The 26,599-nt window shown below is 43.2% G+C and overlaps 1 protein-coding gene across 1 annotated transcript; it reads left to right on the top strand.

Annotated features, from left to right (window-relative positions):
- Positions 1–429: 429 nt before the first annotated feature.
- Positions 430–11,235, top strand: Isl1 (ISL LIM homeobox 1). The gene is made up of 6 exons (XM_032896849.1): positions 430–695; positions 1,627–1,816; positions 4,595–4,854; positions 6,622–6,908; positions 8,116–8,283; positions 10,198–11,235. Exons 1-6 carry the CDS (start codon positions 668–670, stop codon positions 10,312–10,314), a joined length of 1,050 nt encoding a protein of 349 aa, XP_032752740.1. The 5' UTR covers positions 430–667; the 3' UTR covers positions 10,315–11,235.
- The last annotated feature ends 15,364 nt before the right edge of the window (positions 11,236–26,599 follow it).

Genomic DNA, 26,599 nt, shown 5'->3' with positions numbered 1-26,599 from the left:
GTTCACAGGAAGAACCTACCCACCAGCTACTCGCCATCGGAGGCAGAAAAGGGAGCCCCTAGCTCAGCGCAGTCAGACCGCGGGGACACAGGGAGCCCGCGGCTCTGGAGCCCCGCGACATGACCCGGCGCGTCCGGGAAGGCGCGGGAAGGGGCGGTGGACAAGGAGGCGGCCGCCCGGGACCCGGGCCACCCGGCGCCCGGGGAGCGATGTGGCCTCGGGAGGCTTAATCCTCTCCTGCGGGCTCGCCGAGCGGGCAGTGGCGCTCGGCGGCGCCGGGGCTGAAATATGATAATCAGAACAGCTGCGCCGCGCGCCCCGCAGCCAATGGGCGCGGCGCTCGCCTGACGTCCCCGCGCGCTGCGTCAGACCAATGGCGATGGAGCTGAGTTGGAGCTGAGAAGTTTGAGTAAGAGATAAGGAAGAGAGGTGCCCCGAGCCGCGCGAGTCCGCCGCCGCTGCGCCTCAGCTCCGCCAACTCCGCCGGCTTAAATCGGACTCCTAGATCCGCGAGGGCGCGGCGCAGCCGGGCAGCGCTTTCCCCCAGCCTTGGCAACCCCAGGGGCCACTGTTTGCCACCTAGCCACAGCACCAGCATCCTCTCTGTGGGCTGTTCACCAATTGTCCAACCACCATTTCACTGTGGACATTACTCCCTCTTACAGATATGGGAGACATGGGCGATCCACCAAAAAGTAAGAGGCGGTTTAACCTTGTGGGGCTCGGTGTGCTGTTGTGGTGTGGGGGCTCCTCTCTCAAGCTGATGCCAGGGCTCTTTGGATTTGTAGTCACTGCCTGGAGAGAGTGAAGAAAAGATGGTTCTTTTTGTTGTTGTTGTTGTTTTTGGTGGTGGTGGTGTTTGTGTGTGTGTGTGTGTGTGTGTGTGTGTGTGTGTGTGTGTGTGTGTGTCTTTTTTCCTCTTGTCACGCTTGCAGCTTGCATGTTTGGTGTGAATTCCGATCTTCGGGGAAACTGATCATACCTTGTGTTTGAACGCTGTGTGCCCTCCCAAACTCTTGTCGCCGGTGCTTAGCGGTGATTTCCTTCCTCCTCCGGAATCCGGAGCTCTGGGAGAAGGTTATTATGTAGCAAAGGTCTGCCTGCACAAACCACACCGGCAGATAGGAATTAGCATTAGACTTGCAAAAGAGAGCGAGTGACGACTGTATTGATGTCTACTCTTTTAACAATATCCATTCCCGTGTGCTATTGAAGAACGTGCTTCATGGAAAATATAGACATCCCAGCGTTGGTTTAACGCTTCTAGTCAAAACCTTTTCTTTGACTTGACTTATCCATAATCTTGCCTAATGATTATAGCAAAGAGGGAGGAGGGGAGAAAACACAAAATGAGCGGGTTTGATTGCATGCTAAGCTTACAATGTAGAGTATTCAAATCTGCATTTTACATATATTCCACCTCCCTCTTTTTAAAAAAGGGAGTCAAGGATTTGATGGCACACTCCAATTACCATCCCAAAATGCAATACTCTTTAAGGGAAGGGAAAAAAAAAAGGAAAGAAAAAAAATTCTTCCAGAGTACACCCCATAAGAGCGACACTAAAAGTGTGTTTATCTCCGTAGGAAGTAAACGGTTAGTCAATCATGTATTTATTTTCATTTCAGAAAAACGTCTGATTTCCCTATGTGTTGGTTGCGGTAATCAAATTCACGATCAGTATATTCTGAGGGTTTCTCCGGATTTGGAATGGCATGCGGCATGTTTGAAATGTGCGGAGTGTAATCAGTATTTGGACGAAAGCTGTACCTGCTTTGTTAGGGACGGGAAAACCTACTGTAAAAGAGATTATATCAGGTATGCCATTTTTACAGGGTTATTTTCTGAGATTTCCTGGCTCTCCTTGCTTATTATTTGATGTGCCTTTGTTGTTTTTCTTTTTTTCGGGGGGGGGTGTTTGTTTTAGAGCGGCCACTGTGCAAAAAATCTTTTAAAATTAAACTGTTGTTCATTTTATATCTCTGGGGATGGGGGTGTCATTGTGTTTCATACATTTCTCTTGATAAGGTTTGTTAATTACTCTTTGAATTTTTCCTGCAAAAAAAAATTATTTTCCTCTTTCAACTTCCCTTCTAAGGACAACAACAAAATGAAGGCAAATAAGTGTAGGGTTTTAAACTTTCAAAATTCTAATTTCGCCGTGCAGTTAGCACCTTATTTTTCCTCCTGTTTTATCACTGACTTAAATTATTTTGGAGGTTCCAAATAAACAGACAAAAGTTTCACCAATGGATTTTTGAAGAACAAGAACAACCATTGCTCCCTTTTGGGGTGAGTCTTCCTTGGTAGAAAAATTTAAAACCAAAATAAAATTTTCCTTACCAAAAAAAAAAACCCACCGGAAATTTAATCTTTTTAAATATTAACCCTTTGGTGATATCTAACTGTCTTTTCTTTCTTATCTTATCTGGGCTGATGAATTAGACAGAGCAGATCAAATTGCCCATCATCTGTCTGTGAACAATTGGTATATTTAGGTAATTGAACAGCTTCCTTTCTCACATTAAAATCTAGTAACTGATAAAATGGGGGAATCACCCGAACGGACAAAACCACAGAGGGACTGAGCTTGCTTTTGTTGTATGCTTTTTTTTTTTTTCTAATTTCAAGTTTCTCTGATCTAAGTGTGTATATCGGAAACTTCACTTTCTATCTTAGAAAGCTTGGTAGAATTTCTAAAAGAAATTGTGTTTGTTCTAACACGAAGCAAGATACTGTTCCCCTTCCCCGTTAGGCTGGTGATAGCAGAAATGTAGCTGATTTTTAAATTCGGAAGTGACTACTAGTAAGTGACCGGCTTTTGTAACCTATGAAGGGCTCTGGACCTTAAGAACTTCCATTAAAGTTTAGTTAAGATTTAAAATATGGCCACTGTTTTTTTTTCCTCCCCCAAGTTGTCGTTGTTGTTTTTTTAATCATAGAAGGGTATACTCATGATAGTATTATCATGAGTAAAAATAAACGATATACTAGGGAGGGTTTTGCTTGTTTGTTTGTTTTGTCTTGATGCTTTGAGGAGAATGGGAGGAAGTGGGATCCAGGAAAGGGGAGGGATTTCATGACTGGTTTGGGAATGGGGCAAAGTAAGTCTTCCTTCTATAAAATGGATCATGATCTTGCCTTGGACAGACAGAAGGAAGAAAAAAAAAATCTTCAGATCTGTCTTCTGACCTCTAACAAATATGCTCCTCTCATTGTTTACTTGGCTGGTGTGTACACTCAGGACACGGGAGAGGGAGAGCCCACTTTGAAACTCCAGAAGCATCTGTGCTCCTCTGCAGATACTGCTCTCCTCAGTATACAGAATTGCCTCATTCAGGACGCGTCGATTTGCAGATGAAGTAACTCAGTTGCTGTTAGTTTTCTCTCTCTCTCTCTCTCTGTGTCTCTCTCTCTCTCTCTCTCTCTCTCTCTCTCTCTCTCTCTCTCTCTCTGTGTGTGTGTGTGTGTGTGTGTGTTGTGCTTATGCACTCACGCACTCCCTTTGAGGAGCTTTTAGTTGTAAAGGCAAAGGCAGAGTGATCATTTTATTTTAAGATCTCCCATTTGGAAGGCAATATTCTCCCTCCTTTGTGTGGATCTTGTCCTATCCCCTTCAGTCTCTGTGTTGGAATCACTGATAGCTCTGGTGGGAGTCAGGCAATGCAGCAGTAGATGAACCTATAAGCCTGAGCCGTGGTAAGAAAAGGCTAGCAGTGAGGAAGCTTTCAGCAGTGAGGGTTGGTGGTTTGTTGTTGTTGTTGTTGCTGCTGCTGCTGCTGTTGTTGTTCGTTTGTTTGTTTGGTCCTTTTTTGTTTTGTTTTGTTTTATTTCCCCATTTGTCATGATAGCCTTGGCCCCCAGGCCAACTGAAATAGAGGTTCATGCCTCAGGAGCCTGAAGAAGGAATGATTGGAGGAAGGCAAAAAAGCTGGGCTTTAAAATAAAAAGAGGTAGAATGGAGAGAGAACTTTCCATTAACGAGTGACCTGTGGAAAATCTTTAGCTGAATAAATACTGAAAGGCCTTTGCTGCAGAGAACCTGGAAACCCTCTGAAGCTTCGTTTTGTTCTTCCTTTCTGGAATTGTGTGTTCGTAGACGCTGGTGGTGCCTTTTCAGCAATGCTTTGAGTAGCAGAAATTGAGGGGCAGAGAATGGAAAGCATAGGGCTACTGGCTACCAATGTCCCTTGAGTCCCTCCCTCCCCGATAGTATTTGTGAGAATAATCCTGAAACTGGTTACCAGGGGCTGCTTCCAGGTTTAGAATTCACCAATAAATTTTCCTTGGTTTGGTCTGGGTGCCTGAACTAAGAGGTACCAACTGAGACAGACACAGAGGTTCCCCATAAAGGTTCCCCTTGTTTAAGGGGAAGGTTAAGGAAGAAGGGGGAGAGGAAGAGAAGGGGGGAGGGAGGGTCGGAGAAAGGGGGTGGGGTTGTTTCTATACTCTGCCCAACTTTACTACTGCTGTTTTTTTTCCAGGCAGGTCAGGTTTGTGGCCTGGGTCCCTGGCCGTCTTGGGCCAGAACCTGCCTGAAGTCACCCTCTCTTTTTTTGTGTGTTTCTCTTCTCATGCTGGGGCCGGTCCATTCAGGTTGTACGGGATCAAATGCGCCAAGTGCAGCATAGGCTTCAGCAAGAACGACTTCGTGATGCGCGCCCGCTCTAAGGTGTACCACATCGAATGTTTCCGCTGTGTAGCATGCAGCCGACAGCTCATCCCGGGAGACGAATTCGCGCTGCGGGAGGATGGGCTTTTCTGCCGCGCGGACCACGATGTAGTGGAGAGAGCCAGCCTAGGAGCTGGAGACCCTCTCAGTCCCTTGCATCCAGCGCGGCCTCTGCAAATGGCAGGTACTTTTCCACCCAGAGGCTGAGAAAAGGCAGGCGGGGCTAAATCATAACCTTTCCTTCCTGCAACCTGGGGGTCACAAGGTGGTTCGAAAAGTGGCCCGTAGTAAACAATCCGTGCTCTTTGCCTTTCTAGCAAATTTTCATACACTCATCATCTGCCTTGACTGCATAACCACACATCTAAATGTCTGTCTATATACAGGTACACAGCATACCCCACTTGTGCACACATGTATACACAAGTCCAAACTGTACTGTCAGCTTTACTTTGGCCTCCAACCCAACGCTTACTGAAAATGGGCTTCAGCTCTCTGCCAGGTTTTCTCCTAGCTGCCGCCTAATTAAAGGGGTGGAGCTCTAGGTCTCCAGGAGTTTCCTCCCTAGCCCAGTGAAGGAAGCTTAAGCGGCCCCAAGGCATTTAGCTTCCCACGTCTTCCCCCCCCCCCCATCTCTCTCCTTGAGACTTAACTTTCCAATCCAAACGCGTTTTAAAATTTATTTTTATGCTTTTGTCAAAAAACAGGTCCCTAAAAGATACAATGTCAGTAACTGCAGGCGCTGCACAGGGCTGTAACTTAAAACTGTCAACAGCCTAATCTGCAGTAATTGCCTTTTAAAAAGGAGCCTGCCTCTTTAAGCCATTCATTCTACCTGATTTGGTGAGAATTTCATCTCCAAGCCTGTAGCTGTAGCTCTAAATTGACCCCGTAGGTGTTTGGCCTGACCCCAGGGGGTCGTGGAAGGTGTGGGATTTGTACCGTGCAGATCAGAGGACTAGTTGCCCATAAAGGAAACTGGAAACATAAAGGTTGGCTAAAACCAAGACCGTCAGACAGCAGAACATTGTTTCCTACCTGCCTTCCAGTCAGAAGCAGATATCCCTCCCTCCCTTCGTTCAGAATTAAGTCATCAGCCCCTACTAAATACCAGAGGCGAGGAAATCACAGCTTTCCCCCAACCCCCACTCACCTCTTTCTAGTTGCTCTGAGAATTCTTTTCTGAGTGATTTCTAACTAACCGAGAAGGGGTAAAGCTAAGGGTGGGAAACTGCAGACGAGGCCGAAATACTGGGAGGGAAGGGAAGGACAATCTCCAGTCATCTTTTATCTCAAGCGCAGACAGTTCAACAGAGTTTCAGTTTTCCTTTGCTTGGGGTCAGCGGGGCTCAGGAACATCCCACATTGTTGATTTAGTACTAAGAAAGACTGGGGACCATTCGGATTGCTGGAATCCAACATTTCTTTAGCTTCTAAATATGACTGCCCCCTGGATCTGAAGTTCAAGGTTTTCTGGCAGAATTATCTGACTTTCGGGTCGCAGACTTCCCGGCCCTGTCGTGTGTCTCTAGCTGTCACTGGGGTGTTCTGCGTTTTATTTTCAGGTACCCTCTATGACTTTTACCCAGAAGGGAAAGCCGAGCCTGGAGGTGGGGGTGCTCGGTATAATCTGTGACCTTCTTCTAGTTATGAGGAAAGGGGAGGAGGGAGAGAATGTACTGGTGGAAAAAAAGAGAAACCAGCTAAGACAGACTTCCTTTGGCTAATTCTGTAGTGAATGAGTAGGGGCAGGGGCCCGCATCTCTTCTCTCCTCCATTACTTTCTGCATTGTCTTCTATTGATTAAGGAGCAAGATATCTTCTCACTCCTTATGCCCCTGCGCAGATTCTGGTAGGTGCGCTGAGCTGAGCTAGGGTTGGGTAGGCAATGGAGTGGGCTGGTGGCGGCGGGAGTGGCTTTGCTTGCTCACGGAGTCCCTTTGCCCCGTAGCCGAGCCCATCTCCGCTAGGCAGCCAGCTCTGCGGCCGCACGTCCACAAGCAGCCGGAGAAGACCACCCGAGTGCGGACTGTGCTCAACGAAAAGCAGCTGCACACCTTGCGGACCTGCTACGCAGCCAACCCTCGGCCAGATGCGCTCATGAAGGAGCAACTAGTGGAGATGACCGGCCTCAGCCCCCGAGTCATCCGGGTCTGGTTTCAAAACAAGAGGTGCAAGGACAAGAAACGCAGCATCATGATGAAGCAGCTCCAGCAGCAGCAACCCAACGACAAAACTGTGAGTAGCCCCCAGGCCAAGCAAGGAAGGGACCATAAGAGACCTTGGGAGGCCGGACCAGCGGGCATCCCTATGAACTGGCGGATTGGTTTTCTGTGGATCACAAGCAGGAGCCCAAACAAGGAGGTCCTCTCACTTTACCTAAACCCAGATGTGTAGCGGGTACTGTCCACAAGAAGGCTGAGAGGTGGCTGGTTAGAAACTGCAGATCTGAATGGGGCCACCATCCATTGCTGGTTCCAAAAGAGAACATGGTTCTCAACATCATCTACACCTGGAACCTAAAGAACCTAGTGGCTCCCTCCCAGGGCAAGTGGCAGTGAGCTCCACTCAGGTTTTGCAAGCACTGGCATCATTAGAGCGGTCCACATGGTGAGGGACAACATCTTGAATGCTGGTCTAGAACATGGATTCAATGTGCTTACCATCCATCCAGCACTCTGGTCCCACCCCAACTCTTAGTGAGGCCTGCCTCCATTCTTGCATTTGGGAGGGCCCTTCAAGGTGCCCATGCAGACAATCCACTCTTCCAGGTGGAGACCCAAGCTTCCTTCCAGCCTTTGGTACCCCCCTTCCTTCCTCCCCCTCCCACACCTCTTGCTTCTGTTACGGTAAAGGGTTTCTTTCTCCTTTCCTTGTTTTACTACTTCAGCCCTATTTTTAAATGCCATAAAAAATACGTTGTCATTAAACTTGGCAGGCAGGCCAAGACTGAGCAAGGGTACTTTCTAAGTTAGTGCATAATAGCACTGAAGTAGCCAGACCCAGAAACCTCTGGGGTGGGATCTGGCTCTGCAAGGAGGAGCGCTTAGGGGAAAACCTTCAGCTAACTCAAACTAGAAAACTAGCATCCGGAGGCTGAAGGGAGGCCTGACTGGTCCTCAGTTTTCTACTCCTGAGAGGCTGTGGCATCTTAAAGCTGATGGAGGGGGCTGGGGGGGCGGGGTGAGCTGTGAAGGTGAAGCAAAGATGATACTTGCAGCAGAATTGTTTTAATAAGATCTCAGCCGATCTAACAATCCTCCACACAGAAGTAGAAAAACAAAACTAAACTCTAATATCCGTAGGTGCAGCAGATTAACTGAGTCAATACAGGGCAACTGTATAGATAAGATAATACTTGGGTATATTTACTTAGCACGAACGGACAATGAAGGGAAGGAGTTTGCTCATTAACATGTTGGGATGGGGGGGGGGTTATTCACAGAATATCCAGGGGATGACAGGAACTCCCATGGTGGCTGCTAGTCCGGAGAGACATGATGGTGGTTTACAGGCTAACCCAGTTGAGGTGCAAAGTTACCAGCCGCCCTGGAAAGTACTGAGTGACTTCGCCTTGCAAAGTGACATAGATCAACCCGCTTTTCAGCAACTGGTAAGTGTCAGCTCCCAAATGGAGAAGGCTGGATCCCCAACAGAAAGGAGAATTCCGCTTTAACTGTCAAGCACTGAAAAGTCCCCTGGGGGTGGGGGGGGGAGGGTGCTCCAGGGTACCAGGGTTGGGGTGGGGGGAGAAAGCAGCAGGAAGTGGTGGTGAAGAGGAGGGAAATGTAAGGAAAGGAAATCTCTTGTGAATCCTTGTTTAAAATGGAGACATCAAAATTTAACTATGCAGTATAGTGTGAGCTTTCTACAAAAGAGGCAAATCTTGTGGGTTGAACTTCACAGTGCCTAAGTAGTTATGTGTGCAGAGGTACAAACAACAGTGGCAATGTCACACATTTTAGGCTGTTATAAATTACAAGGACTTCAGAGACCACCTTGGCATTTGGATCAGCCATCAGTAAATTTATTTCTTTGCCTGTATCCAGTGAATGGTTCAAGTAAAAGTGACCGCAGTACACATCCAGTGTGATAAGATAGAATGTTGTTATCCACAAGCAGCAGCCATTTGCCTGAACACAATTTTCTTATATGTCAACAACAAGAATGGTTATTTAAATAGTTTGGTTGATATTTATTGTTGCTCTGTTTCTTTCAAAGTATATATTAATCTAAATTATAGGACTTTTAAAATATTTTTAAGCAAATGAGTTTAGGTATGACACAATTGCATACAACGTGGCATGTATACCAAAAGGGACATGAGCATTGCCAATCAGAAACAATGTATATTTAACTTATGAAAACATGTCTTGGCACTAAAGTATCTAACACATTTATCTATAACAGAGAATTAATTCATTTCGCCTATAAGAGGTTAAGATAAACAAAAGTTTAAAGATAGATACATACATACCTATGGACAACTTATTTTATTTAAAGTAAAACTTTCCCTCTGGTTCCAGATTCTAGCACCTTTTCTACTCTATTGAACCTTCCCCTTGAGAGGTCAAGGGACTTCTCAAATTTGCCTGCTCACTAGACTGGCCCATTTACAGACACAGCCTGGAAGCAAGCCCTTTTAACCACTTGCCTCTGGTCAATCACCCTTATAACTGTTGAGAGAAAGCAAATGCCCTCAGGGCACAGGAGATGGGGTGGGGGAAAAACCTAGTCTCAACTGATGCATTAGCTTTGTTTCTAAAGAAAGGAGTGTTTTTTAGGATACAGAATCGTGGTTAATAAAACAGTGTCTATGGAACCAGAGGGAAAGTTTTACTTTAAATAAAATAAGTTGTCCATAAGAAGCATTGTGTAGGTAAAATTTGAATAATAGAAAGGGGAAGAGGAGAGGATTGGTACTTTCTGAAACTCCACTGTCAGGTGAGAACAGTGAAGTGGAATCTGAGGCAGGGGTGTGAGGTATGGTTATGGGTAGGGGACAATTTATGGTCACACCATATTTATAAAGAGATGATGAAAGTGTTGGTCTCCTTGTGGAAAGGGGAGAAGGGGGCAAGGCACCACACAGTGATTCCACTAAAGAGTTAATCATTGTTCCAGGGAGCCTGCATTGAATTTCTGGCCTAGAGAACTTTCTTCTTCCCAGGGCTACATGTAGGCAGCAGGATAATTTTATTTCAAGCCTTCACGGGAGAGTTGTGATGCCACTTTACAGTGGGAAACACATTTGCTTTTAAATAATTTAATGGGACACAATGTTGGGAATTGGACTCGGGTTAAAAGAGAGCTCTTTAGGAAGATGGAGAAATGGAGAGAATTTCTTTTCAAGTGCTTCTCACGGGTTTGCTTTAAAGCCTGTTCAAATTCTATGGCAGGCAGGAATATCTCTGTTGGTCTATCAGTGTACACATAGGAACCTAGGCGTGTAGACACAATGTAATACTTTGTATCTCTCCAGACACTATTGAAGTCCCCTTTGTTTACTTCTCAACCTTCCATACAGGTCAATTTTTCAGAAGGAGGACCAGGCTCTAATTCCACTGGCAGTGAAGTAGCATCGATGTCCTCTCAGCTCCCAGATACACCCAACAGCATGGTAGCCAGTCCTATAGAGGCATGAGGAACATTCATTCAGATGTTTTGTTTTGTTTTGTTTTTCCCCTGTTGGAGAACGTGGGAAATGACGTTGAACTCCGAAATAAAAGTATTTAACGACCCAGTCAATGAAAACTGAATCAAGAAACGAATGCTCCATGAAGTGCACGAAGTCTGTTTTAATGACAAGGTGATATGGTAGCAACACTGTGAAGACAATCATGGGATTTTACTAGAATTAAAAACAAACAAAACCCTAAGCCCAACATATGCTATTCAATGACCTTAGGAGTACTGAAAAAGAAAAAGGAAAAAAAAAGAGAGAGAGAAAGAAAGAGAGAGACGTTTTTAAAACGTAGAGGATTTATATTCAAGGATCTCAAAACTGCGCATTTTCATTTCACTGCACATCTAGAGGAAAAGCAGAAATAGAGAATTTCCTAGTCCATCCTATTCTGAATGGTGCTGTTTCTATATTGGTCATTGCCTTGCCAAACAGGAGCTCCAGCATAGAGCGGAAGACACCAGCCTCAGTGGCTGAAAGAGTCCTTTCAGGAAGGCGGGGCTGCATTGGTTTGTGATGTTTTTAGTTGACCTTGACAAGGGGTTAAGTGAAATTCTGGGTCTCTTTAGCATGCCCTGTACCTGGTTTCTCTTTTACCTTTGCCTCTTCTCCCATTATTTTCTTTCCTTCATTTTTCTTTACATATTTTTTTGAGATCCATCCTCTATCAAGAAGTCTGAAGCGACTTTAAAGGTTTTTGAATTTATATTTAAAAACCAACTTATAAAGCATTGCAACAAGGTTACCTCTATTTTGCCACAAGCGTCTCGGGATTGTGTTTGACTCGTGTCTGTCCAAGAACTTTTCCCCCAAAGATGTGTATAGTTATTGGTTAAAATGACTGTTTTCGCTCTTTCTGGAAATAAAGAGGAAAAAAGGAAACTTTTTTTTGTTTGCTCTTGCATTGCAAAAATTATAAAGTAATTTATTATTTATTGTCAGGAGACTTGCCACTTTTCATGTCATTTGACATTTCTTTTTGTTTGCTGAAGTAAAAAAAAAGATAAAGGTTGTACCGTGGTCTTTGAATTATATGTCTAATTTTATGTGTTTTGTTTTTTTTTTCTTTAAATATTATGTGAAATCAAAGCGCCATATGTAGAATTATATCTTCAGGACTATTTCACTAATAAACGTTTGGCATAGATAATTAAATAAACGCGATGATTCAGGGTCCCTCTTTTCTATGTCTGTTAGCAAGCCTTTGACATGTTTAAAATGAAGGATTTGCATGCGAATTGGGATAAAATGACACACAGTATACTAGGTGTGATATTGTGTTGCAAGTCGTTCAGGTCGGGTTTGCAAGTTTCGATTTCAATAGTTGGATGAAAGTTGGTCGGAAGAGGCCCTTTAGCTCTCAGCTGTGATAATGTTACAGGTTTTTTTTGAAAGGAGATGCAGTTTTCTCTTCTGCCCGCTTTCTTTCCCTCCCCGTCTTTCTGCTCTACTCCCACCCCTACATCTATCCCAAAGGCAGGTCTCTGAGAATGGGCTTTGATTGGAATCGCTATTTTCCTAACGCCAATTGCTTTATACCGAAGTCGCAGCTTAAGATCGTTAAAATTACCCACGTTTCAAACATAGACTCTTGCTGAAGAAGCTTTCTGCCTAGACATGAAGGATGACCATTGTAGACTAGTGGTGGCTGATTGAGAAATGCCGCTTAATTTGCGCAGCAGAAGGTAGGAAGGGTTGAGAGAGGAAAGGCTTCTCTCAGCAGTTCTCAGAACTGTAGGTGTCTGCATTTTCTTACCTCTTCCACTTCCCCACCCCCCACTGCTCCTCCCCTCCCATCTCTAATTTCAACCCCTTGAGAAAAGTAGCTGGCTTGCGAGAGGCGCGGAGAGCGTTTTGTTTGGGAACCGCCTTGTTTTGGAGAGAGAGACCCCGCTCTGTGCGTTGCAGGCGCCCCACAGGCAGTAGTCGTCAGAGCGGACCTGTGCTCTGGATCAGACACTGCCACCCACGCCGCGATTAGCAAAGGCTCACCTGCAAGCGACAGAGCCCAGGGACGGACACAAAATCCTGACTCAAATTGAGTTCTGGTTTTGCGGCTTCAGGGTCAGGACCATTACGTATTCTCTTTCCCCTCTGACCCCCACTTCCCATGCCAGGTCCTTTCTGATTTTTCTCTGCGAGTATGATGCCATTTTCAGTATCTGACAACTTAATAAATACGAGAGCTAAGTACCCTAACCGTGTGTAACGTGGCGCATTACCCTCTGTAGCCCCTGACTCAGATCAGGGCGGAGGCTGGAGGCTGAGCTGGAGACCCTGCGATGCCCGAGGCCCGCAGCTCTTAAGTCGGCTTTCACCCTCTCCAAACCTGCGCTAGTCGTGAAGCGAGCCTCAATTAGGCTTTTGTTTGCCATCGTTCTACATAACGGGTTAATTACAGGCTCTACCGCGAGGGCAGAAAGAAAACAAACTTTGCATTGGAAATGTTCAGTGCATTAGACATGCCCTTGATTACTTTGATTGTTGTGTCTAATTCTTGACAGAGGGGTAATAATTTGGCGGGTGGTAATAATGGCTTGTAGTTGTTTGCTGGGAAAAAAAAACACGAGTTCTGTTTTATCTCCTACAGATCTTCTTCCATGAAAGGCTGTCCCCCACCATCTTTTCTTTCTTTTCTCCTGTCTCTTTCTCTAATTTCCCACCACGAGACGTGATTTTCTCAGTTTCTTGGCTGCTGTATAAATTCTTCTGCCTTTTGTTTTCTCCTTTTCTCACCATGTAGAAAAGCTACCAAGTAAGAGCATACTCAAGGTTGGCAGGCACAATGTGATTCTGGAGTGGAGCTTACAAAGTTACTTGATTATGCAAGCCCAAGGAGGTGTAAAGGACACTGAAGTCCCTTTCCCCACCAATAGCCTGTGGTGGTCTCATGTGCCTTAGGACAGAACCAAGAACTACAACTTGAGACTTTTCATGCAATGGAGGGACAGGGCAAGACACACATCTTTGTTTATCTTCCATCTAGGCCCTGATTTCTGAGACTAAAAGTGTGTGTGTGTGTGTGTGTGTGTGTGTGTGTGTGTGTGTGTGTGTGTGTTGTTATATCTCACATGTGTAGAAGTCAGTGTGTTTCAAAGTCCATAGCTGGAACTTAAGTAATGTAGCAGAGCTTGATGAGTCCTTTTGATTTCACAGGCTATGCTCTGTGTGTTTGTTGTCTGGTGTCTGTAGATGGATGGATGGGTTGAGTTCCTGTATTATTAATGAGAAAGAGTCCCCTTCTAGTCTCCTTAGACTGTGTACTGAATTGAGTGGCTGACTTGTCTTCCTGTTTGCCGATTACCCTGCTTCCCTCTTTCTCTTCCACTCCACATCTCTGGAGACTCAGTTTTGAGCACCCTTCTTCCAAAGAAACCCCCGTATTTGTGATTATCTGTGTCCGGCCACTCTCTCGTTCCTCATTCATAGTACTTCATTCTGGATACCCTGACTCACTTCCTCTATCTTCTTAAAGCTCGATCTAAGATATTCATCTTAAACCAGGGGATTCGTCTCAGCTCCTACACTCTCAAAGAGGGGACTATTATGCCACCGTCTCTTCTGAGCAGTACCCTCTCCAATGTACTGTTCCTCTCTCACCAAAGAGAACAATTTCTTAATTTTTAAGGTTTCCTTTTAAATTAAATCCACTGCAATAGCACTTCCGGCTATTTGTCATTCAGCAGAGCTGTGTGTCTCAGTTGCCCATGGACAACTTTTCTGGGAGTTTTAATATCCGAGGGCCAACTTGGTGATGCTCTCTTGCTAATCACCCTATCAGCTTGTTAAACTCTATTTGTTGACCTCCCTTCCCATCTGTCTTCATCCCTTTGAATACCAGCCCAAAAGACAATGTGTGTCCGAGTTGTCTTAGAAATACTGTATAGCTTTCCTCAGTAGTTTGCACTTACAAACCACAAACAAAATTGATCATTGATATATAACTTTTCTGATTCCTATGGGGTAGGTATCATGTAGCTTTTTTTTCTTCCTAAGAATACAGGAGTGAAAACACTCCCCCTGAAAGAGTTTATGACCGCCCAGCCACTTTGGGTTTTCAATCTCATCCCTAACACAAGTAAACCAAGTAGAAGCTGTTTATTTTCTTATTTGTAAAGTTCAGTTTGGTTAACTTTTGTCATGGAGATTTATAATCCAAATTAGTCTTGAGGTCTATTGATTGAACGTCTCCCCTCTGCTAACCAACAATTAAAGATTATGTCACAACAAAGCAAGTTAGATTTTCTTTGGGCATGTAGACGACCAAGTATTTCTCTGCCTTAAACAAACAAGCAAAAGAGTTACTTTAGAAAATGACTCCAGATCTTCAATTCTTGTTACAGATTTGTAGTAAAAGCAGTGTAGCTTCTACAACGTGACTTGGTGTTTTCCAGCTAAAAGTACTTAATTCAAGGCTCTGGCAGAGAATCTCTTTCCCCATCTTTCCTGATTGTTGTTTTCTTGATAACCAAGCAAGCCACTGAATGGCTGTTTGAGCCCAGGCGCCACAAACATAAACTTCACAGCTTACAATGTCCCAAGCATGATGGAGGGTCTCTCCACACCTCTCTAGAGACTTCTGAAGTGTAGACAGAGAAGTTGGTTCACAGGCCCCAGAGGAGGGGGGAGGGCCGGTTGTTGTGAGCATTGTTACAAACACATTCTTTAATTTTATGATGCTTCAGACTTTGGCTCCGAGAAGTCAGTATCTGATCCTTCAATGATACAGTCTCCGCTCAGAACACCACTCACTTGTGGACTCCTTGTTCCACAAAAAAAAAAAAAAAAAAAAAAAAAAAAAGTAATTCTGTTATACCTCTGCAAAACCGTGAAGCAGGTATACATACACGACTTACGAAAAGAAATGCTGTTTTGTTTTGCTTCCAGAAAGGACACCCACTTTTATGAGACAGATGTGGGTAGTGACTGCTTTTGATCAGGCAGGGTGAGAAAACACACTGGCACCCCTTTTAGGAGACTGGTGGGAAATTTTACTTACTCAGAGTGTTGCCTATTTCTCGACTGGGATCCTTTTCGATTTTATTGATCAGAAAGTTCACCACCATTTTTTGAGTGATGTAATTTGTAGAATTAACTGGTCGGCTACTTATTTCTTGATGCGTCTCTAGTGGTCTTCTCACGGGTGCGTTTACAGTGTGCCGGGGACCAGCTAGTTGTGAGGAGTGCTGGGACTTGGGGGGGCTGTCCTCCACTGGTCTAACCAGCCCCACCACTCCCGCGGGCAAGTCGGCCCTTGATCCCTTAAAGGAGCGACAATCGTCCTAGCCCAGAAGAGGAAAAGGGGGTGTTTCTGGGCCCTTCTCATTCAGGAGTTGATCAGGTTGGCAGATCTGGAGGGCTAATCCAAACAAGGCGCTTGACTTGTGAGGTCGCGAGTCTAGACAGAGCTGGTGGCTAGGCGGCTCCTTATCTTTCTCTGGGATCAGCCGAAGAGGCGCTCCCCGGCCCACTGCACTCGGCTCCCGGGGCCCGGGCCACTGCGCAGACCGCACAGCAAACACAGCACCTGAGACTTTATTAGCTTGCTTTATTGTTTAATGGAGAATGCTGCAAAACATTCATTTGTCTTTGCGGCCCGCGCCCTGGCTGCTTTATGCCACCAGCGCTGGGTGGGGGTGTCCTCCAGCTCTGAGCTGATCTGGTCCTCATACCGGGTGGCTGCGCCACGTGCGTGTGAGTGCGCGTGGCTTCTAGGCCGCCTGGATAGAACCTTGGGGAAACCCAGCCTCCGCTTTTCCTTGTTTCAGAATACCCAGGAGGCAGAGGATCCGAGGGACTGTGGGAGAGAGCAGTGGGAGAATCCAGTATCTCTGAGAGCTGCCTGGAAATGACTATTCTGTGCTACAGCCATTTATGGTTTGCGGGGTCAGTGGGCACTAGCTCAAGGGCGATCAATAAAAACATTTAGTTCAATAATAAGCTACTCTTCTTTCCTTTCAAAATGTACCCAGAAGAATGCGTCACCATCTTGGACAGGGTGTCCCTGCTTGGCTGATGCCCTTTATCCACTGCTAGCATACACGAGGGTCACTGTCCTGATTTGGGAGTGTTTTCGTGACCACTTCATTGGCCAAACCGTGGAAACCTTGGTCTTTCTTCACTGGCTTCCATCAGAGAGGTTGGAGTTGTCCTGTGCTTGGGAACAGGAGAACCCAAGAATCAGATCTTACAATTCTTTTTTGGGATAACAAACAACCAATCTTGGGGACTGATAAACATTGTGTGGCTTGTATTTCAAATTAATTGGACACGATTGAGCTAATTTTAGTCATTCTCTTTGGACTTGTTTTCCTGTTTCATAAAAAGAGGAGAAAGGGTTCTAGTTGCCTCATACTATTCTCTGTTCTTGGTGAGGAAGAGAGAGAGGAAGAAAGGGTGAGGGAGAGAGAAGAGGATAGAGTGGATGGAGGGGGAAGAGGGAGAAGGAAGGAAAGGAGAGAGAGAGAGAGAGAGAGAGAGAGAGAGAGAGAGAGAGAGAGAGAGACGAATATTATTATTACTGCCTCTGTTTGTAAACCAATCATAAGTGTAGGCGAGAGTAATTGGATTCCTGGATTGTTGTTAAAAGCAGTGTTGAGACAAACACTTTGGTGGAACAGCAAATGCAAGCTTTTTCCAGTCTGTCTTCTGCATAAGAACGGCGCACCATGAAACTAGATAGACTAGGGCAAGTTCAGTGTTTCAGTTTCATGAAATGTACCACTTTCTGTAGGGAGGTTTTAAAGTAAATGCCCTTTGTTTCTTCACAAAATAATCTCTAGCAGTCACTTGGCCCCAACTTTTCTTTTCCTCATGGATGAAGGTGATTGTTTACATGGACCTGTCACGAATACAACGTGTTGCTTGAAGCTTGTTAAACTTAGCAGGTATATAGAGATAATAGCAGACAGACCACTGAATATGATAAGGTGAAGCATGGTGGGAATTCAGTTTTAAGGGCCGTGAATGAGTTTATTTTTCCCTAATATTTTTTTTTTAAAATTCATAGTTCTAAGTATGTTTTATCATCCTTACCATAGAGGTCTATAACACAAAACAGCAAAGTAGTCTTTGCTCAATGCAAAAGAAAGATGTGCAAAATATTAATTATGTAGGTGCTAGTCGGTAGCTAACTTTTGATAATCTAAGTTTCATTGTCAGTTAATTTAAATGCTTTTCTTTTGTTGAAATTATTGCCTATAGAGCAGTTAAAACAGTAGAAATATGTTTTCGTGAAAGATTTTTTTAACAGCGAGTCATTGGAATAACTGTTAACATTTTAAATAAAGAAGTTTACTTTGACATATTTTTAAATTTTATTTTATATTTTACTTATTCACTTTATATCCCACTCACTGTCCCCATCATGGCCACTGAAATATATTTAACAAAAGCAAATCTATAGTTGATTTCTGGTGGAATTATTACAAAATAAGAAGGTAAAAATTTTGATTTTTTTAAAGAAAATAGACAAACATACCTCAGAACAGTTTAGTTTTGAATATTAATAGGGGAAAACATTTTGGGCTCAGGGGCTAAAACATCATTTTAATAAAAATGTCACATGTAGCCCAAATTTATTTTAACATTTTATTTCAGGTGTCTAAGAATTTTAGCCACGGGAGGTTGCTTTTTACAAAGACAGAACTGAAGGAAAGTGACCAAGGAACTGAAATAACATTTAAATGTTAATTCACCAAACAATAGAAGTTTCTTTCTTTGTAAGATAGGACCATTTACTTTCACCAAGTTTTAAGTGCTGGTTCCTAAAAATATCAGAGGAGCAAAATATGAATTATCAATTCCTAGAGAATAAAACGTCTTAGAAAATTCTGAAATCACTCAGTTTTCTTCACAATAACTGAAAATACTTTGGCGCTTCCTGCTTAGAATTCTGGGGTGTGATGTGTTAAAGTATATTTGATGTTTTATCTTATCCCATAGTCTTTTTTTTTCTACAACTTCAGTCTCAGTAGCTGTTCTTGCATTTTGCACATGGGCAAACGCCTCCCTTTTGCCAGATTGGAACAATTGCATGAAGTATAGTATATTGCCATCGAAGGCTTGCATTTCAGTTCTATAAACCCAGGAACGGAGACTAGTATGTCTCATTAACAGTAATGGAAAAGGTCCTTGAGTATCATGTGCAGAAAAGATCTTGGAGTGATTTCAACCAGCAGTTCTTTACAGACGGTGTTCCGAGGCCCAAACAATCTAGAGTGGTTTTGATCATATCTAGGCCCAGTCAGTATGCTAGGCCCGCAAGTGAAAGTAAACATGCAAAATGGTAGAATTCGAATTTATTTTAGACGTAGATGCTTCATGAAAGGAAAAAAAAATGTTCTGGAAATAATTTCCCACAGCTTTTAGAATTTTAACACGAATCTAGGGATTTAACTAATATTTCAAGAAAGTACAACCAGGCAAACTACAGCGGTCTAGACACAGAGCTGCGGGATGCGGCTTATAAACCCTTCGTGGAGGAGGTCGCTTCGGTTGTGTACCAGCATTTGAGGGATGCTGTTTATTCGTGTGTCCTTAGCGCTAGGGGTATACTAAATGCAGTCAGTCCTGTGGATAAATATATGCCTTTGTGACGTATACGGTGGCAGCCTGGTTATAGGTTTCTCGGGGCAAAGATACGTGTGGGATTAGACTGCAGTCTGTAACTTTGTAGAGTGGAGCATGACCTGCATGTTGTTTAGTTTGTTCAATCTAAATCTTCTGGGGAGACTCTGCAGACCAAAACCTCTTTTAGGTCTTTTAAAACGAGGAATATTAAGACAAAGGTTGGTTTCTCTGGTAGCACGGGTAGAGCGTCGTTGTTTCTGCCACGACCTAACACTCTCTACAAAGCAGTTTCCAGGCAGCAGTTGCGATATGAGAACACTCAGGGCCTGGTTCCTGGGGAACCTGGGCACCTATTTCTCAACACAGCCCTCAGGCCCTTCATCTCTCTCCCATACACAGTGCCTCAGAGAAGTGATATGTTGTCCTTTGTGACTCCAGTGTGTAAGGACCGCATTAGTTCAGAGGGTATTATCTATGGGTGTTTGTAGTGATGTCCAATCTCTGTAAACCTAGTTATCAAGGAAGATGCTATTGGGATGGTGGGCAGGTACCACAAGCAGCAGAAACAAACCTACGATTATCTCCTTAAAGCAGTAGATCTTAGCATTTCTTGATTTCAAGGCCATCACACACAGTAAGAGACAAAAATTCAAGCAGAGTCACATTTATGTTCGTTTTTTGGACGATAAACTTAAAAGGCAAACTTACACATACTATTATTTTATTTTTAAGAACTCACCACATGTTATCATAAACAACTTTTTAATAACAAAATGGCTCTTGCTTGTGAAAAAGAAAAAAGCAAAGAGAGAGACGCCTCATTTTCTGGTTCTGTAAATCTCAACATGTCTGGTCCCTAGACGGTGTCTGAATTGGTCTAGCCGTTTCTGCTTCCTGTCTGTGGCACTCTCACACCAGCTTCTCAAACCTGTGCCTGCTTGTGAAAAAATGCAAGCCAGAAATGGCAAATGGTGTCAGAGAATTATTCTGATAAGAGTTTTGGTCTCAGGTTGGGCCTGGCGGTAAATACCTCTAATTCAGCATACAGGAGGCAGAGGGAGGAGAAAGCAAGCAAGTTTGAGATTAGGTTCGGGTACACATCAGGGGCTAGGCCAGGCAGAGCTACAAACGAACCCTGTCACAAAACAAACAATGAAACTAACAAAATCCAGCACCTCTAAAATAGGCATGTGCTAACAGGGTTTTGGATTTTTTGTTTGTTTGTTTGTTTGTTTTTGTTTTTGTTTTGTTTTGTTTTGCCTTACAGACACCTAGAAAATCTTCTCAGGGAGGCTCAGAATGGAGCCTGACAACTGCAACTTTAAAATGTCTTTGTACAGATGGACTATAGGAAACTGGTGTTTGTGAAAATTTACTTGCGCATATTATTGGGTTAATGCTAGAGGTTACTATAAATATTTGTTTTTATTTTATGTATGAGTATTTACACTTATGGTATGTATGTATGTATGTATGTAAGTATGTATGCATATGTGCATGAACTTATGTATTTCAATATACCACATGCATGGCTGGTGCCCATAAAAGCCAGAGGAGGATATTAGATCATTTAGAACTAGAATTATAGTTGCAAATTGCTTCCATGATAGAAACCAAATCTGCCAGAACCAAAAATTCTTTTAACTACTGAACAATTTTAAACCCCTTTGTTTTGTTTTTAAGTTAAATCCATCATATATATATATATATGTATGTATGTGTGTTAGTTAATATATAAATACATTATATACACATATTTATTATCTGATTTGTGTATATTTGTATCTAACATATTTTATATAAGTTTTGAAATGTTTTTATAATAATGCCATCATGCACACATATGTACACACAGAGATGTGTATGTATGTGTGTCTCTTTAATTCCTTCATTAAACATTGATCTGAAAGTTCATTGCATTAAGGAAAAAGTAATCATAAATAATGGACACTTTAAGTGTTTCTGATTAGGAACTCTTGTGGGGACAGGCACGTGTGTGCTGAGTGTTCTTCTTAAAGTGTCTGAGACAGCAGGCTTTAGAAACACCTCACCTTGCAAAGTTATGGAAGTGTCGAGGACTCAGCGTGTACCAAGTATTATTGATGCTAGGTGGAACTTGATCCTGGTTTGATATAGTAAGTTCAACGTGGCGATTATCATCTGGAAAATTCTCTTGGCTTTTGATATAAATGTGGCTGTTCGTCAGACTATAGATGGGAAGATAAGAGGTCTGTCTTGATGGTTTGTGTCTGTTGTCATTGATATGCGTGCTAGTTACATTTCATATTGCGACAAAATTCTTGACAACAACTTACATGTGAAAGAGTTTAAATCCACTTTAAGGAATGTGCTACCGCGGTAAGGAAGACTAGGTGGGCCCGAGTGGAGTGTGAGGCAGCGTCCAATCAGGAAGCAGAGATTGATGAATACACCTGCTCGGTTCACTTTTTCTTCCCCATTCAGTCCGCAACTCCAGGTCACAAAATAGAGCTAATCTCACTCATAATAGTGCTTTCAACCTCTGCTCAAGACCTATGGAACATGCTATAATGTAAAATGTCCTTCGTAAGCTTGTTTGACTGAACACCTAGTCCTGGTCTGGCGGTTTTGCTTTAGAGGATTGTGGAATCTTTAGTGGGAGGAGCCATTTTGGAAAAAGTGAGTCACTGAGGGTGAGCCCTGAGGCCCTATAGCCAGGCCTGTTAACTTCCTGTTAAGTTTCTGCTTCTTGAGTGCCAGTGTAATTTGACAAGGCTGCCTTCTGCTTCTGCCTGTCCCTCCTGCAGCCACGTCTTCCCCCTCCTCAGTAAAACTATCAACCCAAGTAAATCCTTTCGCTCTCAATTTGCTTATTATCAGATATTTGTTTGCCACAATAAGAAAAATAAGTAAAATAAAAGCCTAAAGGTCTGTCCCTTAGGTGATTATGGATTTAGCCATCAAGATGAATTATGCCAGCATTAAAAAAACAAAACAAACAAAATCAAAAAGCAAAAACCCAAAAATCAAAAAAGAGGGATTGTTTTAGAGGATCTGAAAATGTCAATTTAGACTGGTAGTTGGGAACCAGATGCCCTCATTTTTGGTGTGTGTGTGTGTGTGTGTGTGTGTGTGTGTGTGTGTGTTCATGTGTGTGCATGTGCTCTTCATGTATTATTTACCTATGCATGTATGTGTTCATCGACACTTATAAGCATGCTTAAAGGCTAGAAATCAGTGTTGTGTGACTTCCCATGTCTCTTTTCACCTTACGTTCTGAGACAGGGTCTTTCACTATAGGTTAGCTGGCCAACGAGGTACGGGCATCTGCTCTCCTCACCTTGGCACTCTCAGCCTTGGAGTTACAGACAACTGCTGACTGGGTCTGTCTTTTGTAAACGTGTTTTATAAAAGTATCTGAACTCGAATCTTTACACTTGCCCAGCAAGGAGTTTCCACCCAGAGCCGCCTCTCCATTCTCTCCATTCTTAGGCGTATGGCTTGGCAGCACATCTAGGCCCTTGGATCTGGGTGGCTTCCACGGCTAGATTCTTGCCAAGGGAAACTTAGAAGTGGCATGGTTATTCTTGACTGACTTGGATCTTGAAATCGGGAATGTGCTCCCTCTTCACTCTGTTTTCTTTCCAATTGTCTGTTGTCCACCATGGCACGGCATTAACAAATCGGGCTATGAGGGGCCACAAAAGTTATGGTGGAGTAACACTGTGGGATAACAAATGCTGTGAATAACCTTGGGGCATGGAGTTAGTTTCCAGGTTAAAGTATCCAGCTTAAAATGTAAAGGCAAAGTGAATTTTTACTTTCTTTCAACATGAAGTCTGGTGGGTGCTGCTTATTCATTGTATCCATATAGACTTATTCTGGGTACATGAATGTTAGACTAGATCACTGAGGTAAGCAAGAGGTTGATGGTAAAGCTAATGCTCTGAATCTGATTGATTCTTGACCAATCCTGTGTCTGTTTACTTCCTTGTTCATTTCCCAGTGCATTTAACTAGCTAGTGCTTGCGATGTGTCATTCATTCTCCCATATACTGTTTAAATAAAAATGGACAAAAAAGTTCTTGCCTTCATGGAGCATTTCCTTTTGTGATGTGTAGGTCTGAATAGATGTTATGAAGGGAAGGAGTGGGGGGGAGAGAGAGAGAGAGAGAGAGAGAGAGAGAGAGAGAGAGAGAGAGAGAGAGAGAGAAACACATAGAGAGAACACCTTTCAACGACATGGAGGGCAGGAAAGTGACAAGTACACATATATGTATAAGCTCTATCCTGAATCTCTGTACTTAAATTTAGATTTGCTCTTCATGTCTCTACACTATACCAAAAGGAATAGATGAGTGTTGGGGGGGGGATCTGGAAGTTATTCTCTTACATGACAGTCAAAACAAAAGGATCTGTGTTGAATAAAAAAATCAGGGAGACACAACTGATATAACATTTCACCAAAGCTCTGTTGGAAGAAAAGTGACAGGAAAGGCATAAAGAAGAGAGAAGGACATTGCTAAATGTGGGAAATAAGGGAAGAGATCTGGGTGTCGATGAGGAGAAATAAAAGACAATAGAAACGTCTCAGGAACTGAACCCAGAAGCCTTCAAAGGGGCAGGTATGAAAAGCTGTGCCCCACACATCAGAGAGATCAAGGAAGATAAGGGCCGAGAAAATGCCTTTGAACTTGGCTGAATGGAGGTCATTGGATACCATAAAGAGGCAAAGATGGAAGCCAGATTTAGGGGGGAATTAGGGGGAAATATTTTAAATATAGTCCATCTAAGTCTTCGCCATTGTTATTGGACATTTATTGAGTGTAGTGATTCTGTGAGGCTCTACTCTGATAACCATGCGTTCACTGCGTCCAGTTAACCATGGTTCATGAAGAGTGGCTGAAATATCAGGGTCTTTAACCCTTTAGGTGGTTGAGGGAGGGTAGACTCTCCCAGAGCCTCTTGCTCCTTTTAGTACTTTTAGATGGTTTGGAAGGCTAGAACTTGCCAAAGACATTTTTCTTTTTCTCACACCTATGGCTGTCCGGTTTGGCTAAATTCAAGAAGTCTAAAGATTCCACAATCCAAGCAGACAGGCCAATTAGACATTCAACTCCCAGAGGCTAGAACTAAGCTGTCAAAGGAAAAGTGAGCAGGGAGAGGTAATTATCCAATAATTACAAGAGTCTAGGCAAAAATTTAGGAGGGAGAAGAAGTGTGGCATGTTGTAAAACTGTTGGAGAGGTTAGCAGTGTGCTTGGTTTTGTTGACGCAGGGCTGAAATCTGCTGTTTCATCGGAAGGTAATATCCCATATCCTGTGTATCATTAAAAAAACCCTCAGTGAAAGGCCCTGAAAAAAAGCAGCACGTTTGAACACCACAATAAATTCAAACAGATCAATGGGCCGTAGAAATTCAGATGAGGACCCAGGCACTTTTGCATGTTGTAAAATGACGTTGGGCTAGTCTAAAGACTTGGGGAATGAGATGGTATATTGTTTTGCATCCTAGATTTTTGATAGGAGAAAAATCATGAAAACTGCCTTCCATAATTTGCCCTTCTTGGGGTCTGTACAAGGAAAAACAAACAAACAAACAAACAAACAAACAGAAATATCATATAGAATCTCTTCATTGTAGTTTGCTTTGTGCACAACGGCATGGTGTAATAGCTATAGGTGTGCCTTTAAGGCAGGCCCATTAAGGTAAGTGACAATGAAATCTAATAGTACAAATAGAAATGCTAGGCTGTCTAATCTTGGTGGCTCAGAATAATTTCAAAAGATTAATCAGTTCCCCACCAAACACACACACACACACGCACACACACACACACACACACACACACACACACACACACACACACTTTTGAGACAAAATTTCTCTCTGTAGTGCCTGAATTAGTTTTGAAGACCAAGTTGGCCTCAAACTTGGATCTGCCTGTCTCTGTCTTCTGCATGCTGGGATTAAAGATATGTACCACAATTTCTGGCTGAAATTTTCTTTTCTTTTTTTCCCTAATGAATTAATTAATTAATTTGCATCCCGGTAGTTAATCCTTCCTATCCCAGCCCCCAGTTTCTCCTCCCATCTCCCCTTCTATTCTCCTCTGAGAGGATGGAGGCTCTCCTGGTTATCCCCCAACCCTGATGAATCTAGTCTCTGCAGAGTTAGGCCTGGCCACTGAGGCCAGACAAGGCAGCTCAGTTAGGAGAAAGGATTCCACAGAGAGGTAACAGCTTTAGGGACAGCTCCTGCTCAGGCTGTTTCCGGACCAACATAAAGACCAAACTGCACATCTGCTACATATGTGTCTGGAGGCTTAGGTCCAACCTATGTATGCTCTTTGGTTGGTGGCTCAGTCTCTGAGAGCCCTCAAAAGTCAAGGTAATTTACTCTGTATTCATGTGTAATTCCTCTCTACTTCAGGACCCTTAATCCTTCATTTAACTCTTCCCTTAGCGTCCCAGAGCTCAATCCAATATTTGGCTGGGGGTGGGGGAGGATATTCTGTATCCATCTCAGTCAGCTGCTGGGCAGAGCCTCTCCCAGGACAGTTATGCTAGGCTCCTGTGGGCAAGCATAACAGAGTATCATCAATAGTGTCAGGAATTGGTGCTTGCCCATGGAATGGGTCTCAGGTTGAGCCAGTTATTAGTTGGCCATCCCCTCAGTCTGCTCCGTTGCATTTCATGTGAACAGGACAAATTCTGGGTGAAAAGATTTGTGGCTGGGTTGTATCTTTATCCTCCACTGATGGTCCCGCCTGGCTCTAGAAGGTGGCCTCTTCAGGTTCCATTTCCCCAGTGCTATGCATCTCAGCTAAGGTCAGATGCATTGTCTCCTGGGAGCCTCCCCAGGCCTCTGGCACCACCTAGAGATGTTTCTCACCCCTCACCCTCACCAGATGCAGATTTCCATTCACTCCAATATTTTTTGGTAAATGTGAGAAGATAAATCTTGAAAGCTTTATTTCACATAGGGCTGAAAAGAGGAAGAAACTGCATGTGTGAAGACTGAGGATCAATCAAGAAGATACAACGGAAATTTCATCAGATATACAGGTAAATGTCTACAGCATAAGATGGGAAAGTGTCCTGAGACTGCGTAAAAGATGTAATGTTTGCTTAAACATTGTTAATCATGGTGATTTTCTTTTAGTGAGTTTTTCACCCCTGGAGAATGATTCTGTGTTTTCCCTCTCAGCTCTAATTTTGTAACTGTATTAAGGAACGCAACAATATTGAAGGTATTGCTCTAGCTATAAATGTTTTTGTTTTTCTATTGCTTGCAGAGTCTGGATTGGCATATACTAATTTTCCTATTCTAATATTTCTTTTAGATGAATTAATACTTATGCTCATTTTATATAATTTTATAAATGCTCTTCATACATAAACTATATTGGGTTCTTACCCTTGGGTTAGTTGCCTACAACTTGATATTAGTTGACCACTTTCTTTTTCTTTTATTTATTTGTGGTGCACACCTTTATTTATTTATTTATTTATTTATTTATTTATTTATTTACTTTTGGGAATATCATTTTTAATTTCTGAATATTTGGGAGGGGAAACTAGATATTTTCTCACTTAACACATCTGTCTCCCCACATTCGTTGTTCCCTCCACTTTCTATATTTTTGCTTTTTTTTTTTATATTTTTCCATCTTTATTAAATTGGGTATTTTTT

This window comes from Rattus rattus, chromosome 3 (genome assembly GCF_011064425.1).
Source record: "Rattus rattus isolate New Zealand chromosome 3, Rrattus_CSIRO_v1, whole genome shotgun sequence".
Taxonomy (NCBI): Eukaryota; Metazoa; Chordata; class Mammalia; order Rodentia; family Muridae; genus Rattus; species Rattus rattus.
The sequence above is the reverse complement of the archived record's forward strand: the minus strand, read 5'-3'. Positions and strand labels throughout refer to the sequence as shown.